Below are 20,513 nucleotides of genomic sequence, written 5' to 3'. Positions count from 1 at the left end.
ACAGTTGGCTATCTCTACATAATCTTAACCCAGTCCACTATGTAAGGGGGCATAAAAAGTAAGAGACCTGGTTAAAGCATGATTCAAAAAAGGCTTAACAGTCAAAAATATGAACTCAAGAAAAGGGAACTAACACTCAGAGAAGTTTAGCTAGCAATATCCTCACTTAGCTTTCAAAATCTTCCAAGTAAGTCCCAAAGCAGGAGCCACATTTACTCGAGGAAACAATCAAGTACTATCCCTCCCAGCAGAACACAAAAGTACAAAGGTACCATTATGTTATTGCCAAAGTCAAAAGGGCAAGAGAAAGCCAGAAGAAGAAAGATGAATAAAAGAGCAAACTAAGGGGAAAACCACTTTTGGTAGGAGACTCAATGAAAGAATAACTTGAGATCAAAGTTTTTTTCTTTCTTCTTTCTTTTAATTAGTAAATGTAAAATTCCCTGTTATCAATCACTTATTAAAAAACAAAACCTTATTTATAAATAATACAGCACTTTTGCTCTATAGTACTCCCAACAATAAATTTCCCCAATACTTCAAAACAACACACTGACACAACATTTAAACAATATTCTTAAAAAGGATAATCTTATGTGAAATACTTAATATGATAATTCAGGTCTGTTATAATACAGGATGTTTTATTATGGAATGCTTTAAAAAGCACAACACATAATGCTTAATAAGCCACAAATGATCACCTTACTCTATTTTCTGATTTATTTTCACTACCTCCCTCCCTTCCTATAAAAGCTGGCAAGCATCTTGTTTACTTGGGTGGAATGGATGGGAAAGTTTTATTCCTTCATTAAATATTTTCCTAAGTACTTACAAAGTGCCAAGCCCTGTTCCTTTTGCCTTTTCAGAATCGTGGTCGCAAACTGGACTCCAAGTTTGATGATACAAAAAAATTTTTTTTCCTTTAGGATGACAACCACATGAAAAGTTTCTACTAAAATCTAGTAAGTCATGTAATCAGGCAGTCAGTAACCATTCACTTTTAAGTCAAGTCAAAGCCACTGCCACTTCAAAAATCCACTTGACCACCTTCCAATTTCCTCTGCCTCCAAACTTCACCTCTGATAACTACAAGTCTGATCTCTTTTTCCATGAGTTTTGTTTTGAAGATTCCACATATAAGTGAAATCATACAGTATTTGTCTCTGACTTATTTCACTTAGCATAATACCTTCAAGGGCCATGTACATGGTCACAAATGGTAAGATTTCCTCATTTTGTATGGCTGATTAATATTCCATTGTCCATATGCCCACAGTTCTTTTAATCCATTCATCTGTTGATGGACACTTGGGTTGTTTCCATGTCTTGGCTATTCTAAGTAATGCTGCTATGAACCTGGGGGTGCAGATATCTTTTCGAGTTAGTATTTTCATTTCAATATATCCCCAGAACTGGAATTGCTGAATGATATGGTAGTTCTATTTTTTATTTTTTGAGGATTTTCCATATTAGCTTACCAACTACCAACTACACCAACAGTGCACAAGGGTTCCCATCTTTCTCTATCCATGTCAGCATTTGTTATCTCTGGTTTTTTTGATGATGGCCATTCTAACAGGTGTAAGGTGCTATCTCACTGTGGTTTTAATCTGCATTTCCCTAATGATTAGTGATGTTGAGCATCTTTCCACGTAGCTTTTGGCCTTTCATGTAACTTCCTCAGAAAAATGTCTATTCACAAGTGTCCACTGCCCATTTTAAATTGGGGTGGTGTTTTTTGTTTTTTTTGTACTGAATATTGAGTAAGTTTTTAATATACTTTTAATATTAACTTATTAGATATATGGTTTGCAAATATTTTTCCCACTCCATAGGTTGTCTTTTCACTTTGTTGATGGTGTGCTTGCTGTGCAGAAGCTTTCGAGTTTAATGTAGTCTCACTTATTTATTTTTGAGTTTGTTGTGCTTTAGGTGTCACCTCCAAAAAGATCATTACCAAGAACCATGCCAAGAAGCTTTATTCCTATGTTTTCTTCTAGTAGTTTCATGGTTTCAAGTCTTACATTTAAATCTTTAATCCATTTTGAGTTAATCTGTGTGAGGGTGTAAGATGGTTCCAGTTTCATTCTTTTACATATGAATATTCAGTGATCCCAGCACCATTTATTGAAAAGACTGTCTTTTCTCCATTAAGTATTCTTGGCTTGCTTGTCAAATATTAGTTGACTATATATGCTTGGCTTTATTTCTGGGCTCTTGATTCTGTTCCACTGGTCAGTCTGCCCATTTTTATGCCAATACATACTGTTCTGATGACTATAGCTTTAAATCAGGAAGTGGTACCTCTTTCATTCTTTCTCAGGACCGCTTTGGCAATTTGGGGTCTTTTGTGGTTCCATACAAATTTTAGGAGTACTTTTTCTACTTCTGTAAAAAAGGCCATTCAAAACTTGATAGAGATTGCACTGAATCTATAGATGGCTTTTGGGAGCATTCATATTTAAACGATTAATTCTTCCAATCCATGAACATAGGATACCTTTCCCATTTATCTGTGTCTTCTTCAATTTTTCTCATCAATGTCATAGTTCCAGCATAGAGATCTTTCACCTCCTTAAATTTATTCCTAAGCATTTTATTGTTTTGATGCTATTGTAAATGGGACAGATTTTTTTCATAAACTTCATTGTTAGTGTATAGAAGTACTACTGATTTTTGTATGTTAATTATGTATACTGCAACTTTACTGAGTTCACTGATCAGTTCTGCTTTTTGGTTGTCTTTGGGGTTTCCTATATATAAAATTATGTCATCTGCAAGTACAGACAATTTTAGTTTTTCCTTTCCAATACTGATATTTTTTATTTTTCTTACCTGACTGCTCTAGGTAGTACTTGTAGTATTATGTTGAATAGGAGCAATAAGAGTAGACACCCTTGTTTTGTTCCTGATCTTAGAGGAAACGTTTTCAACCTTTTACCACTGAGTACATTAGTTGTATGGTTGTCATTTATGGCCTTTATTATGTTGACATATGTTCCTTCTACACCTAACTTATTAAGAGTTTTTATCATAAATGATGTTAAATTTTGTCAAACGCTTTTTCTGCATTTATTGAGATGACCATATGATTATTTTCTTTCATTGTATTAATGTGATGTATCGCACTGATTGATCTGTGTATGTTCAACCATCCTTGCACCCAAGGATAAATTCCACTTGACCATAGTATATGATTATTTTAATATGCTGCTGAATTCAGTTTGCTAGTAATTTATTGAGAATTTTTGCAGCTATACTCATCAATGATATTGACTGAACTGTAGTTTTCTTTTCTAGCAGTGTCCTTTTCTGGTTTTGATATCAGGGTAATGCTGACTTCATAAAATGGGTTTAGAGTGTTCCCTCCTCTTCAGCTTTTTGTAAGAGTTTGAGAAGGATTGGTGTTCATTTTTCTGTAAATGTTTGGTAAAATTCACCAGTGAAACCAGCTGGTCCTGGGATTTTCTTTATTGGGAGAATTTTATAGTAATTGGTTTATTCAGAGTTTCTACTTCTTCCTCAATCTAAGTTGTATGTTTCTAAGGATTTTTCCATTTCTTCTAGGTTGTCCAGTTTGTTGACATATAGTTGTTCACAGTAGCCTCTTATAATCCTTTTAATTTCTGTGGTATCAGTTGTGATATCTCCTTTTTCATTTCTAATTTTGTTGATTTCGCTCCTTCCTCTCTTTTCCTTGGTTAGTCTAGCTAAAGGTTTGTCAATTTTGTTTATCTTTTCAAAGAACCAACTCTTAGTTTGGTTAATCTTTTCTACTGTTGTTCTGTAGTTATTTCTATTTCATTTATTTCTGCTCTAATCTTTATTATTTCCTTTCTTCTGCTAACTTTGAGCTCAGTTTGTTCTTTTTCTAATCCCTTAAGGCAGAGAATTAGGTTGCTTATTTGGGATCTTTCCTGCTTTTTTTTTTTTTTTAAGATTTTATTTATTTGACAGAGAGAGATAGTGAGAGCAGGAACACAAGCAGGGGGAGTGGGAGAGAGAGAAGCAGGCTTCCTGCCGAGCAGGGAGTCCGATGTGGGACTTGATCCCGGGATCCCAGGATCATGACCTGAGCCGAAGGCAGACGCTTAACGACTGAGCCACCCAGGCGCCCTCTTTCCTGCTTCTTAACAGAGGTGTTTATTGGTATGAACTTCCCTTTTAGACTGCTTTTTGCTGCATCCCACATGTTGTGGTATACTGTGTTCCCATTTTCATTTATCTCAAGAAACTTTTTTATTTCCCCTTTAATTTCTTCTTTGATCCATTAATTGTTCAGTGTAGTATTTAATTTCCATGTGTTCACCTATTTTCCAGTTTTCCTCATGTAACTGATTTCTAGCGTCATACCACTGTGTTCAGATAAGATACTTGGTATGATTTCAATCTTCTTGAATCTGCTAAAACTTGTGTGGCCTAACATATGGTCTATCCTAGAAAATGTTCCATGTATGCTTGAGAAGAATGTATATTCTGTGGATGTTAGAATGGTCAATATATGTCTGTTAGGTCCATTTGGTCTATAAGTGTTGTTCAAATCTGCTGTTTCCTTATTCTCTGTCTGGATGATCTATCCATTGTTGAGAGTGGGATATTAAAGTCCCCAACCAATACTGTATTACTATTCATTTCTTCTTTTAGGTCTGTTAGTTTTTGCTTTATATATTTAGGTGCTCCAATGTTGGACACATAAATACTTCTAACTATTATATCTTCTGGATGTATTAATCCCTTTTTATTATTATATAATGACCTTCTTTGTCTCTTTTTACCATTTTTAGTTTAAAATCTATTTGGTCTGAAATAAGTATAACTACCCCTGACTTTTTTTTTTTTTTTTGGTTACCATTTGCTTGAAATTACTTTTTCCATCCCTTCACTCTCAGTCTATGTGTGTCTTTAGGGCTAACATGAATCTCTTGTATGCAGCATATTTTTGGATCTTGTTTTGTTATCCATTCAGCCACTCTATGTCTTTCAATCGGGAAAACTTAATCCACTTATATTTAAAGTAATTATTGACAGGAAAGGACTTACTATTGCCATTTTGTTAACTGTTTTCTGGTTGTAAGTCTTTTTTTTTAAATAGATACAGCAGAAACAGCTTTATAAATAGCAATGTGGGAATAATTCACACAGAGCAGCCTGGAATAGCTTTTTAAAATGGTGATTTCACTGATCTTGCTAATGTCTCTAAGCAACTGAAGCCCTGTGCTAAAAAACAAATGGCTGGGGATGACTCTGCAAAGAAAAAGACACAAAGGCAAGAGTTTTGGTAAATGCATAAATTCTTTCCCCTGTACCCACCCCTGTCCCAAACTCCAGACCCACTAATGTTTCTTCCAGAATCACAGTTTAAACAGGCTAATATAGATCTGCACTAATTTCCCCTGGAATGATTAAATCATCCTTGAAACTACATATGCAATTCAAAAACACAGTGAAAGCCATAAAAAGAACACAGACCTAATTTCCTCAATATACAGGGGATGACTGTGGACATCTGAACCCAGAAGCATTACTGCAGTGCTAGCACTAGAAAGTGTAATAATTTGATCTGAATGATGATGCAATATATTTTATAAGTAGCATTCTATATAAAATAAACAGATTAGTTTGTCCTAGGAAAACCTGACAAGAACACATGACATCTTTAAGAAGACATCAAAATTATAAATCAAGCATTTCAACAGTATAAAAAGCAAGGAGTAGAGCTGCCTCACATGTGAAAAACCCTATGAGTAATTCAGGCAAAAGATAACCAAAAAAATTCCATAATGTATCTTATATCAACCATGTCTATTATACCCAATAGATTCTGTGTATTTTAAACTTGCTTCCAATGCAAGGAAAATTTATTATTTTTAGTACTCCCTTAAAATACTTCAAACTGTCTCCTGAGCAATATTTAAGTTTTTTCAAAGCCAACTCCAATAATTCTTAATGTATTAGTCATCCACATTGACTCCGTATTTTCAACCACCCACTATCAGCAGCTAAATCCCTCTTTAGTAAAGCATTCTTTTTACTTCAGCTTTGGATTAATAATGGTGCTCTCTAGGCTTAAGCATACCTGGTATAAACAGTGGCACACACTTCTAAGCTGAGGGGGAAATTCTGAGGAGGAACTGATGATGGCATGGAAGAACTTTTCAGTCATCTGAAGAAGGTTCCGTTGGTTTTCCTCAAGGCTCTCTGACTGCTCTAACCTGCAAAAAAAAAAAAAGAGAGAGAAGGTAAAATCCATTTACAGTAAACAAATAAAAGTACTCTTTAAAAGAGACTTTCAGCCAAATGCAATGTTTGAACTTTGCTGGGATCTCAATTTGAATTTAAAAAACTGCAAAAAGACAATACTGAGAACTGTGTATAAGAATTCTTATCCCCTTATATTCTCACAAATTTAGTATATACTCAGCTTAGTGCCATCTTTTCCATTCTGGGTATGTCTGCCTGCAGAAAAGATGTATTCTGGTTTGCTCTCCACCTTTAGGGTAAAAAGCTTTTCTGTGAGGCAAGTCTGTAGTTATCCAGCTGTGCAAGGGATGGGGTAGATGAGTCCAATTCAAGGTGAAGTATTAGTGAGCCTATTTGCCCACAGGATCAAAAGTCACATACTCTAAAAACTGTTATCAGAAATAAAGGTAAAGGGCACCAGGGTGGCTCAGTCAGTTAAGAGTCTGCCTTCAGCTCAGGTCATGATCCCAGAGTCCTGGGATCGAGCCTTGAGTCAGGCTCCTGATCAATGGAGAGTCGGCTTCTCTCTTCTCTCTCTCCCTCTGCCCTTCCTCCCTGATCCCCACCCCGCCTCGTGTTCTCGCTCTCTATCTCAAATAAATTAATAAAATCTTAAAAAAAAGAAAGGAAGGAAGGAAAGAAGACAAGGTGACAGCTGATTCCTGAGTGCTTCCCTCCCAGCCCTCCTCCTTCCATTCCTGGTTTTGAACTAGGGCAGGGAAGAGGAATATTATTTATTAGGCATCTCCAACCCCAATGAATCCATGTGTCAAGCCACTTTAAAAATATACAATATGTGCATATTTTATTGGAGCTAATGTACAGAGAACACATGAAAGAATGACAGGTGATAATGAATTACAGTTAGAAAACTCTGTACTTTATCTTGTAGTCAACAGGGAACAACAGATGTTCTATGAAACAGAGTAACAAGAAGATTTAAGTTTCATAATAATTCCTACAGCAAATGACCTGAAAAATGAAAAAGACAATGTTGGGGCAATAATGGGGAAATCACAGCAAAGTCAATGGGATCACTATTTACAACTGTACCAAAAAGAATAAAATACCTAGGAAAATATTCAACCAAAGTGGTGAAAGACCTCTATACTCTTAAAATTATAAGACACTGATGAAAGAAACTGACAACAACACAAACTAGAGGAAAGATACACCATGCTCATGGATTGGAAGAATTAATATTATTAAAATGTGTATACACCCAAAGCAATCTGCAGAGTCAATACAATTCCTGTCAAAATACCAAGTGTTTTTACCAAACTGGAATAAATAATTCTAAAGAATCACAAAAGACTTCAAAGAGACAAAGAAATCTTGAGAAAGAATTAAAAACTAGAGGTATCACAATCCCAGATGTCAAGATATACTACAAAACTACAGTAATCAAGACAGTATGGTACTGGCACAATAACAGTCACACAGATCAATGGAACAGAAAAAAGAGCCCAGAAATAAACCTATGCCTATACTGTCAATTAATCTATGACAAAGTAGGCAAGAATATACAATGAGGAAGACTGTCTTTTCAATAAATGGAATTGAGAAACTGGACAGCTATGTGCAAAAGATTGAAACTGGAGCAATTTCTTATAGCATATGCAAAAACAAACTCTAAATAGATTAAACCCCTAAATATGAGACCTGAAACCATAAAACTCCTAAAAGAAAACATAGAGAGTGATCCCTTGGATATCAGCCTTAACAACATATTTATGGATATATCTCCACAGGCAAGGGAAACAAAAGCAAAAATAAACTATTGGGACTACACCAAAATAAAAAGCTTTTGCACAGCAAGGAAACCATCAATAAAATGAAATAGCAACCTACTGAATGGGAGAATATATTTGCAAATGACGTAACTGATAAGGGATTAATATCCAAAATATATAAGGAACTCACACAACACTCAAATACCCAAATAATCTGATTTAAAAAATGGACAGAGTGGGGGAAAAAGGGGGAGTGCCTGGGTGGCTCAGTCGGTTAAGCGTCTGCCTTCGGCTCAGGTCATGACCCCAGAGTCCTGGGATTGAGCCCCGTTGGGCTCCCTGCTCAGCTGGGAGTCTGCTTCTCCCTTTCCCACTGCCCCTACCCTCTGCCCCACTTGTGCACTCTCTCTCTCGCTCCCTCTCCAATATAAATAAATCTTTAAAAAAACAAAAAAAGAAAAATGAAAAATGGACAGAGCACCTGAAAAGACATTTTTCCAAGACATAAAGGTGATCCACACACACATGAAAAAATGCTCAACATCACTAATCATCAGGAAAATGCAAATCAAAACCACAGTGAGGTATTACCTCACACCAGTCAGAATGGTTAATATCAAAAACAATAAGAAATAACAGGTATTGATGAGGATATGAAGACAAGGAAACACCTGTGCCCTGTTGATGGGAATGTAAATTGGTGCATTGTGAAAAACAGTGTGGAGGTTCCTCAAAAAATTAAAAATGAAAATACCATATGATCCAGTAATTCCCATTACCTGGTATTTACCCAAAGAAAATGAAAACTAATTGAAAAGATACACGCACTCCTATGTTTACTGCAGCATTATTTACAATAGCCAACTCAATAGAAGCAACTCAGGTGTCCATCGATAGATGAACAGATAAAGTGTTATACACACACACACACACACACGCATGCGTGCGCAGGAATATTACTCAGCCATTACAAAAGAATGCAATCTTGCCATTTGCAACAACATGGATGGACCTAGAAGTTATTATGCTAAGTGAAGTAAGTCAGAGAAAGGCAAATACTGTATGACTTCACTTATATGTGAAATCTAAAAAACAAAACAGGGGTGCCTGGGTGGTACAGTAGGTTAAGCAACTGACTCTTGGTTTCAGCTCAGGTTGTGATGTCAGGGTTGTGAGATTGAGCCCAGTGTCAGGCTCGTGCTCAGCACATAGAGTCTGCTTCAGATTCTCCCTCCCTCCCTCTTTGACCCTCCCACTCGTGCACTTGCTCTCTCAAATAAATAAATAAATCCTAAAAAACAAAACAAATGAACAAAAAAAAAAACCCACACTTTCAAATACAGAGAACAAACTGGTGGTTGCCAGAGGAGAGGTGGCTGAGGGGATGGGTGATATAGGTGAAGGGGATTAAGTGGTACAAACTTCCAGTTATAAAATAAGTAAGTCATGGAGATGAAAATGAAAAGTACAGCATAGGGGATATAGTCGATAATGTTGTAACAACGTTGCATGGTGACAGATGGTGACTGCACTTATCATGAAGATCACTGAGTAATATACAGAACTGTGAAACCAAAATACTGTATACCTGAAACTAATATAACATTGTGTGTCAATTATACTTCAATAATAATTTTTAAAATCTGATTGAAAGGGGCACCTGGGTGGCTCAGATGGGTAAGCATCTGCCTTCGGCCCAGGTCACGATCCCAGGGTCCTGGGATTGAGCCCCACATCGGGCTCCTGGCTCAGTGGGGAGTCTGCTTCTCCCTCTCCCTCTGCCCTTCTCCCTGCTCATGTTCTCTGTCTCTCTCTCTCTCTCTCTCTCTGTGTCTCTTTGTCTCAAATGAATAAATAAAATCTTTAAAAAAATACATTTTAAAGTCTGATTGAAAAAACAAAGTAAGATCAATACAGTATTGACTAAATAAATAATTATACAGCCAAACTATGAAGTATTAAATAGCAGGTAAAGGGGCGCCTGGGTGGCTCAGTCGTTGAGCGTCTGCCTTCGGCTCGGGTCATGATCCCAGGGTCCTGGGATCGAGTCCCACATCGGGCTCCCTGCTCGGCAGGAGGCCCGCTTCTCCCTCTCCCACTCCCCCTGCTTGTGTTCCTGCTCTCACTATCTCTCTGTCAAATAAATAAATAAAATCTTTAAAAAAAAAAAATAAAATAAATAAATAAATAAATAAATAAATAGCAGGTAAAAAGAATGAGATTAATCTTTCTATAGTGACATAGAAAGATCTATGAGATAGAGCTAAGTTAAAAAAATTAAGTTGTGGGGGCGCCTGGGTGGCTCAGTCGTTAAGCGTCTGCCTTTGGCTCAGGTCATGATCCCAGGGTCCTGGGATCAAGCCCAGCATCAGGCTCCCTGCTCTGTGGGAAGCCTGCTTCTCCCTCTCCCACTCCCCCTGCTTGTGTTCCCTCTCTGGCTGTCTTTCTCTCTGTCAAATAAATAAAACCTTAAAAAAAAAAAAAGTGAAAAAAAAAATTAAGTTGTGGAGCAAGATGGCGGAGGAGTAGGAGACCTAAATTTCGTCTGGTTCCAGGAATTCACCCAGGTAGGGATCAAATCATTCTGAACACCTACAAACTCAACAGGAGATTGAAGAAAAGAATAGCAGCACCTCTCTGAACAGAAAAGCGACCACTATCTGGAAGGTAGGACGCACGGAGAAGTGAATCCAAGGCGATATTTGGGAAGATAGACAGCAGGGGAGGGGGACTCCATCTGCTGCTTCTGGTAAGTGACAGAGCAGTGGAGCACAAAATCGGAACTTTTAGAAGTCGGCTCCACTGAGGGTCGTCGCTCCAGTGGCTAAGTGGGGGGTGGAACCCTCGCTGGGACAGTGTGGTCTCAGGACCCTTGGGGTCACAGAAAGACCGGGGGTGCCTGAGTGCAGCAGAGCTCCCAGGTATTGGGAGTGGGGAAGCCGACTGCAGAGACGGAGCCGAGGTGCGGGCTCTCAGCTGGGGGTTGCCATAAACCGTGATCCACGGCACAGTCGGGCCACTGCTCCTCCAGCAGGGACCCAGCAAGAGGCAGATCTGGGGAGACTCCCCTTCCTCCCCTGGGAGGAGCAACACAGGAGCGCACCGTAGGGATCTGCGGGGTTTGGAGATTCCACATGGGGTTGTGTGCCAGAGATAGAAATGCTCGGTCACAGGCCAGGTGAGCACAGAGAGTGGCCGGAGACCGGGGAGACGGGAGTGATTGACTGCTTTTCTCTGGGGGCGCACTGAGGAGCGGGCCCCGAGTTCTTGGCTCCTCCAGGCCAGAGATTGGAGGCCGCCATTTTCACTCTCATCCTCCAAAGCTGTACAGAAAGCTTGCAGGGAACAAAAGCTCCCGAGAGCAAATCCGAGCAGATTACTTAGCCCGGACCGGCAAGGGCAGGGCAATTCCGCCTCCGGCAAAGACATTTGGGAACCACAGCAACAGGCCCCAACCCTAGAAGATCAGCAAGAACAGCCAGCCAAGACCAAGTTTATCAATCAATGAGAATGGCAGAACTCTAGCGCTAGGGGAATACTGCACATAGAATTCATGGCTTTTTTCCCCGATTCGTTAGTCTTTCAAAGTTAATTTTTTTAAATTTTCTTGTTTTTCTTTTTCTATTTTTTTTTTGAATTTTTCTTTTTCCCTTTTTCAATGAACATCTTATCAATACCTTTCTTAAAAATCCATTTTTCATTTTTAGAGTCATATTCTATCCCTTCATAGTAGTTAACCTTATTTTTGGTATATATATAAGTTGTTCCCTCTTTAAAATTTTGGGATACAGTTTCTTCTAACAGACCAAAATATACCCTAAATCTCTAGTGTATGGCTTTGTTCCAGTCTCTGGCCTGATCACATTCTCTCCCTTTTTTTTTTTTAATTTCTCTTCTTTCTTTTTTCAACCAATTTCTTATCAATTCCGTTTATAAAATCTTTTATAATTTTCATCTTTACAGTCATATTCCATCCCTTCATCATATTTACCCAAAATTTTGGGAGGCAGTTTCTTCTAACAGACCAAAATATGCCCAAAACCTAGTGTGTGGCACTGATCTATTCACCAGCCTGATCATATTTGATCATATTCTTCTTTTTTTTTTTTTTTGTATCTTTTTCTTTTTCCTTTCTTTCCCTTTCTTTTCCCCCGGTTTCAGGTCTCTTCTGATTTGTTTAGTGTATATTTTTCTGGGGTTGTTGTTACCCTATTAGCATTTTGTTCTCTCATTCATCTATTGTCCTCCGGACAAAATGACAAGACGAAAAAAATCACCTGAAAAAAAAAGAACAAGAGGCAGTACCAACTGCCAGGGACCTAATCAATATGGATATTAGTAAGATGTCAGAACTAGAGTTCAGAATGACGATTTTAAAGATACTAGCTGGGCTTGATAAAAGCATGGAAGATATTAGAGAAACTCTCTCTGGAGAAATAAAAGAACTAAAATCTAACCAAGTCGAAATCAAAAGGGCTATTAATGAGGTACAATCAAAAATGGAGGCTCTAACTGCTAGGATAAATGAAGCAGAAGAGAGAATTAGTGATATAAAAGGCCAAATGATGGAAAATAAAGAAGGTGAGAAAAAGAGATAAACAACTACTGGATCCCAAGGGCAGAATTCAAGAGATAAGTGATACCATAAGACGAAACAACATTAGAATAATTGGGATCCCAGAAGAAGAAGAAAGAGAGAGAGGGGCAGAAGGTATAACGGAGCAAATTATAGCAGAGAACGTCCCTAATTTGGGGAAGGAAACAGGCATCAAAATCCAGGAGGCACAGAGAACCCCTCTCAAAATCAATAAAAATAAGTCAACACCCCAACATCTAATAGTAAAACTTACAAGTCTCAGAGACAAAGAGAAAATCCTGAAAGCAGCTCAGGAGAAGAGATCTGTAACCTACAATGGGAGAAACATTAGATTGGCAACAGACCTATCCACAGAGACCTGGCAGGCCACAAAGGACTGGCAGGATATATTCAGCCAAGAATACTATATCCAGCTAGGCTGTCATTGAAAATAGAAGGAGAGATCAAAGCTTCCAGGACAAACAAAAACTAAAGGAATTTGCAAACACGAAACCAGCCCTACAAGAAATCTTGAAAGGGGTCCTCTAAGCAAACAGAGAGCCTGAAAGGAACACAGACAATATACAGTAACAGTCACCTTACAGGCAATACAATGGCACTAAATTCTTATCTTTCAATAGTTACCCTGAATGTAAATGGGCTAAATGCCCCAATCAAAAGACACAGGCTATCAGATTGGATTAAAAAACAAGACCCATCGATATGCTGTCTGCAAGAGACTCGTTTTAGACCCAAAGACACCCCCAGATTGAAATTGAGGGGGTGGAAAACCATTTACCATGCTAATGGACACCAAAAGAAAGCTGGGGTGGCAATCCTTATATCAGACAAATTAGATTTTAAACCAAAGACTGTAATAAGATGAGGAAGGACACTATATCCTACTTAAAAGGTCTATCCAACAAGAAGATCTAACAACTGTAAATATCTATGCCCCTAACATGGGAGCGGCCAATTATATAAGGCAATTAATAAGAAAAGCAAAGAAACACATCGACAACAATACAATAATAGTGAGGGACTTTAACACCCCCCTCACTGAAATGGACAGATCGTCTAAGCAAAAGATCAACAAGGAAATAAAGACTTTAAATGACACACTGGACCAAATGGACTTCACAGACATATTCAGAACATTCCATCCCAAAGCAACAGAATACACATTCTTCTCTAGTGCCCATGGAACATTCTCCAGAATAGATCACATCCTAGGTCACAAATCAGGTCTCAACTGGTAACAAAAGACTGGGATCATTCCCTGCCTATTTTCAGACCACAATGCTTTGAAACTAGAACTCAATCACAAGAGGAAAGTCGGAAAGAACTCAAATACATGGAGGCTAAAGAGCATCCTACTAAAGAATGAATGGGTCAACCAGGAAATTAAAGAAGAATTTAAAAAATTCATGGAAACCAATGAAAATGAAAACACAACTGTTCAAAATCTTTGGGATGCAGCAAAGGCGGTCCTAAGAGGAAAGTATATAGCAATACAAAGTTCTCTCAAGAAACAAGAAAGGTCTCAAACACACAACCTAACCCTACATGTAAAGGAACTGGAGAAAGAACAGCAAATAAAGCCTAAACCCAGCAGGAGAAGAGAAATAATAAAGATCAGAGCAGAAATCAATGAAATAGAAACCAAAAGAACAGTAGAACAGATCAACAAAACCAGGAGCTGGTTCTCTGAAAGAATTAATAAGTATGATAATCCCCTGGCCAGACTTATCAAAAAGAAAAGAGAAAGGACCCAAATAAATAAAATCATGAATGAAAGAGGAGAGATCCCACAACCAACACCAAAGAAATACAAACAATTGTAGAACATATTATGAACAACTATGCCAGCAAATTAGATAACCTGGAAGAAATGGATGCATTCCTAGAGATGTATCAACTACCAAAACTGAACCAGGAAGAAATAGAAAACCTGAACAGACCTATAACCACTAAGGAAATTGAAGCAGCCATCAAAAATCTCCCAACAAACAAAAGCCCAGGGCCAGATGGCTTCCCAGGGGAATTCTACCAAACATTTAAAGAAGAATTAAATACCGGGCGCCTGGGTGGCTCAGATGGTTAAGCGTCTGCCTTCGGCTCAAGTCATGATCCCAGAGTCCTGGGATCAAGTCCCACATCGGGCTCTCTGCTCCTTGGGAGCCTGCTTCTCCCTCTGCCTCTCTCTCTCTCTGTCTCTCATGAATAAATAAATAAAATCTTTAATAAAAAAAAAAAAAGAAGAATTAAATACCTATTCTTCTGAAACTGTTCCAAAAAATAGAAATGGAAGGAAAACTTCCAAACTCGTTTTATGAGGCCACCATTACCTTGATCCCAAAACCAGACAAAGACCCCATCAAAAAGGAGAATTACAGACCAATATCCCTGATGGACATGGATGCAAAAATTCTCACCAAAATACTAGCCAATAGGATCCAACAGTACATTAAAAGGATTATTCACCATGACCAAGTGGGATTTATCCCTGGGCTGCAAGGTTGGTTCAACATCTGCAAATCAATCAGTGTGATATAATACATTAATAAAAGAAAGAACATGAACCATATGATCCTCTCAATATATGCAGAAAAAGGATTTGACAAAGTACAGCATCCTCTCTTGATCAAAACTCTTCAGAGTATAGGGATAGAGGGTACCTACCTCAATATCATAAAAGCCATCTATGAAAAACCTACAGTGAATATCATTCTCAATGGGGAAAAACTGAGAGCTTTCCCCCTAAGGTCAGGAATGCGGCAGGGATGTCCACTATCACCACTGCTATTCAACATAGTATTAGAAGTCCTAGCCACAGCAATCAGACAACAAAAAGAAATAAAAGGCATCCTAATTGGCAAAGAAGAAGTCAAACTCTCACTCTTTGCAGATGATATCATATTTTATATGGAAAACCCAAAAGACTCCACCCCAAAACTGCTAGAACTCATACAGGAATTCAGTAAAGTGGCAGGATAGAAAATCAATGCACAGAAGTCAGTGGCATTCCTATACACCAACAACAAGACAGAAGAAACAGAAATTAAGGAGTCGATCCCATTTACAATTGCACCCAAAACCATAAGATACCTAGGAATAAATCTAACCAAAGAGGCAAAGAATCTGTACTCAGAAAACTATAAAATACTCATGAAAGAAATTGAGGAAGACACAAAGAAATGGAAAAACGTTCCATGCTCATGGATTGGAACAACAAATATTGTGAAGATGTCAATGCTACCTAGAGCAATCTACACATTTAATGCAATCCTCATCAAAATACCATCAAGATTTTTCAAAGAAACGGAACAAATAATCCTAAAATTTGTATGGAACCAGAAAAGACCCCGAATAGCCAGAGGAATGTTGAAAAAGAAAAGCAAAGCTGGCGGCATCACAATTCCGGACTTCCAGGTCTATTACAAAGCTGTCATCATCACGACAGTATGGTACTGGCACAAAAACAGACACATAGATCAATGGAACAGAATAGAGAGCCCAGAAATGGACCCTCAACTCTATGGTCAACTAATCTTCGACGAAGCAGGAAAGAATGTCCAATGGAAAAAAGACAGTCTCTTCAACAAATGGTGTTGGGAAAATTGGACAGCCACATGCAGAATTAAACTGGACCATTTCCTTACACCACACACAAAAATGGACTCCAAATGGTTGAAAGACCTCAATGTGAGACAGGAGTCCATCAAAATCCTAAAGGAGAACACAGGCAGCCACCTCTTCGACCTCAGCCGCAGCAGCTTCTTCCTAGAAACATCGCCAAAGGCAAGGGAAGCAAGGGCAAAAATGAACTACTGGGACTTCATCAAGATAAAAAGCTTTTGCACAGCAAAGGAAACAGTCAACAAAACCAACAGACAACCGACAGAATGGGAGAAGATATTTGCAAATGACATATCAGATAAAGGGCTAGTATCCAAAATCTATAAAGAACTAATCAAACTCAACACCCAAAGAACAAAGAATCCAATCAAGAAATGGGCAAAAGACATGAACAGACATTTTTCCAAAGAAGACATCCAAATGGCCAACAGACACATGAAAAAGTGCTCAACATCGCTCGGCATCAGGGAAATCCAAATCAAAACCTCAATGAGATACCACCTCACACCAGTCAGAATGGCTAAAATTAACAAGTCAGGAAACGACAGATGTTGGCGGGGATGTGGAGAAAGGGGAACCCTCCTACACTGTTGGTGGGAATGCAAGCTGGTGTAGCCACTCTGGAAAACTGTATGGAGGTTCCTCAGAAAGTTGAAAATAGAGCTACCATACCACACAGCAATTGCACTACTGGGTATTTACCCCAAAGATACAAATGTAGGGATCCGAAGGGGTACGTGCACCCTGATGTTTACAGCAGGAATGTCCACAACAGCCAAATTATGGAAAGAGCCAAGATGTCCTTTGACAGATGAATGGATAAAGAAGAGGTGGTATATATATACAATGGAATATTATGCAGCCATCAAACGGAATGAAATCTTGACATTTGCAACGACGTGGATGGAACTGGAGGGTATTATGCTGAGCGAAATAAGTCAATCAGAGAAAGACATGTATTATATGATCTCACTGATATGAGGAATTCTTAATCTCAGGAAACAAACTGAGGGTTGCTGGAGTGGCGGGGGGGGGGAGGGATGGGGTGGCTGGGTGATAGACATTGGGGAGGGTATGTGCTATGGTGAGCACTGTGAATTGTGTAGGACTGTTGAATCAAAGACCTGTACCTGTGAAACAAATAATTATATGTTAAAAAAAAAAAAAAGATAGTATGACGGGAAAAATGAAGAGGGGGGAATCGGAGGGGAGACGAACCATGAGACACTATGGACTCTGAGAAACAAACTGAGGGTTCTAGAGGGGAGTGGACTAGGGGGATGGGTTAGCCTGGTGATGGGTTTTAAAGAGGGCACGTTCTGCATGGAGCACTGGGTGTTATACGCAAACAATGAATCATGGATCACTACATCAAAAATTAATGATGTAAATTATGGTGATTAATATAACATAATAAAATTTAAAAAAGAAAAAAATTAAGTTGCAAAACTAGGTATTTATTCAAAGGATACAAACATTGTGGTTCGAAGGGGCACATGTACCCCAATGTTTATAGCAGCAAAGTCCACAATTGCCAAAATATGGAAAGAGCCATCAACAGGTGAATGGATAAGAAGATGTGGGGTGTGTGTGTGTGTGTGTGTGTGTGTGTGTGTATATAATGGAATATTACTCAACCATCAAAAAGAATGAAATCTTGCCATTTGCAGCATCGTGAATAGAACTAGAGTGTACTATGCTAAGCCAAATAAGTCAGTCAGAGAAAGACAAAGACCATATGCTTTCACGCATGTGGAATTTAAGAAACAAAACAGATGAACATAAGGGAAGGGAAGGAAAACTAATAATACACTATATGCTAATTAAATTGAATTTAAATAAAAAATTAATAAAATTATGTTGCAAAACCATGTATACAATGTTTCCATTTATATCAAGCACTCATATGTATAGTCTCTACAACTAGATTTATGTATATGTATATGCAACTGCACTGAAAATAGGCAAAAGACACACTTAACTCGTAACAGTGCTATGTCTCTAGAGGTGCTTGTCGAAGATACCTGTAAATTTTTAAAGAAAAGTGTATTTGTGTGTAATTTTTATAATTAAAGGCTAATTTTAAGAATCAAGGGGAGAAACTGTGAGGGACTGTTCTCATGCAGGGTAGTGGAAAAGTGGAATCAAGTTGTAGATGAGAGGATGACAAACCTGGTAGGATCCACTTCAAAGCTAACATGCTGCCAATCAGAGGATGTGATCACAATTCGTAATAACGGATCCAGGAGTTTTTGTAGGTAGGTAGCACCATATACCTAAAGAAATATAAAAGTAGGAATTTATTATGCCTTCCCCAAATGTCTTGCATTAAAGATATTCTGTTCTGTATGTTCTGCATGTAATCAGTTTGCCATAGCTTGGTGCAAAAAAAAAAGATAAATGGATACAAACCTTGAAACAGAAGGTCATTATTTTACTGGCTAAGCTGTTTCCTCGGAAAAGAGTCTGCATGGAGTCTGCCAATTCTACTTCCTTAGAAAACATGTTCCAGAGCAGTTGGTAGAGTAAATGCCGAGAATCAAACAGAGTCACTAGAACTCGAGCTAGTTCATCCTGAGAACAAAACAAAATTGTTAGTGTGCATAATTCCATTTTTTCTTCAGCAGGAAACTGAAAGGTAAATCCAAAGCTGTCAACCACCTGCTAAAGCCAATTCAATGGTGACTAATTAATTTTTCCCCTGGTATTTATCTGTGTACATTTGTCTATGATAGACGACTATTTCTTCATGCCTACAGCAGCTGTTAATTCTTTTTTAAAAGCAATTTGTTTATTTAAGCAATTTCTACACTCAGTGTGGGGCTCAAACTCACAACCCTGAGATCAAGAGTTGCACTCTTCCGACTGGGCCAGCCAGGCACCCCAGCAGCTGTTAATTCTAAAGATTAACTGATGAAAAATGAAAGAAGCCTAGGCTTTACCAGGAGAAGAAAAAAATCCGGGATTCAGTTCAAATTATGACAAAATCAAAGAGAGCAGAAATAGAACACGATGGCAAAGTTTGATTTGTTTGATATGCCCAGATCATTTTCTTAGGAAATCAGTGAGCAGGAATAACACTTCGGTGACCACAAAACCTCTATTCTCTGTTCATGTGGTCAGGGAAAGTCAGAGCATACTGAACATGGGCTCAGCAGAGAAATAACAAAAATGGAAAGACTACAGGATTTGCAGGAAGTCAGGAAAAAGATTTGGGCTGTGCATTCAGAAACAAGAGATTAGCAAGATTTATGTACAAAGCCAGGGTTGGCAGCTGATTCCTACCTAACTGGTAACCCTCATAATTCCCCATAGTATTTTTTGGTACACTCAAGAAAAATGATGTCATAGTAAATCATTGTTTAACCACACATGCTGCAAAGAGATTTACAGAGAATAGGGGTAGCCATAAAAAGAGGCCCCACCCTTCAAGCAGTGACAACAAAGTCAAGATCATGGCCCATAGCCCTTCTAATTCTTACCTGATCAATTCTGATATCCAAGTCAAGGAAAAAAATTTCACAATTCTAAACACAGAATCTAGAAGCCAAAGAAGACCCAAATATTCTGCTCTATGCCCTACAGTTATGTTACATGTATTTGACTAGATATAAAAATTCCTCCATTTTAAAATCAAGTATAATTATGAGCGATAATTCAATTACAAAATATGTTTCTAGAGTACTGTGCTAATTTTTTCCCCCATTCTGATCCCTCCTCTGCAAAGTTCTGAAAACGTTAACAGAATTTAAAATTTACAAAAGAGAATTACATTTTTTTTTAAAAAGTTATCTTGTATTTGGTTCTCCTTTAGATATAGCTCTAACAGATCTGGCCTAATACAAAAGTCTTTCTCAAAAAAAAAAGTCATATGAAACTCATTAGAAATGACTTACTGAAAGAAAACAGAATGAATTAAAAGTTTCTTGGATTTAACTGATTCTTTTTTATTAAGAGAATTACTGATAATTTTTAGTGCTGACTAATTACAGGTAGGTCCTAAAAAGGTAATTTAGAATATCCATTTTCAAAACATATGAAGATTTCTGCAATGTTAGATTTCAAGAGAATTTCAATAAATTCCTTGTTCTAACTCCCTAGAGCTCCAAGCGGGATTCCACCTTTGTTCGTTAAACAATTATTTACTGTGTCCTTGTTATGTGCCAGGCTCTACTCCGAGTACTACAGCAGTGAACAAGACAGCCAAGGTCTCTGCTTTCACAGGGCTCACATTATGGTAGAATGAAAAATAATTTCACATAGTCAATAAATGCTACAAAGAAAACTGAACAAGGTAATGTGATGGAATGACTATAATTGTG

The 20,513-nt window shown here is 38.0% G+C and overlaps 1 protein-coding gene across 1 annotated transcript in view; it reads right to left on the bottom strand.

Annotated features, from left to right (window-relative positions):
• NF1 (neurofibromin 1) overlaps nt 1-20,513 on the bottom strand; it is a 293,241-nt gene that overhangs the window by 125,528 nt on the left and 147,200 nt on the right. The window contains 3 exon segments of the mRNA XM_021704331.2: nt 6,080-6,215; nt 18,364-18,467; nt 18,604-18,765. Coding sequence (XP_021560006.1) covers nt 6,080-6,215; nt 18,364-18,467; nt 18,604-18,765 — 402 coding nt within the window.

This window comes from Neomonachus schauinslandi, chromosome 15, assembly GCF_002201575.2.
Source record: "Neomonachus schauinslandi chromosome 15, ASM220157v2, whole genome shotgun sequence".
NCBI lineage: Eukaryota > Metazoa > Chordata > Mammalia > Carnivora > Phocidae > Neomonachus > Neomonachus schauinslandi.
Note: the sequence above shows the minus strand (reverse complement) of the source record. Positions and strands in the feature narration are given on the sequence as shown.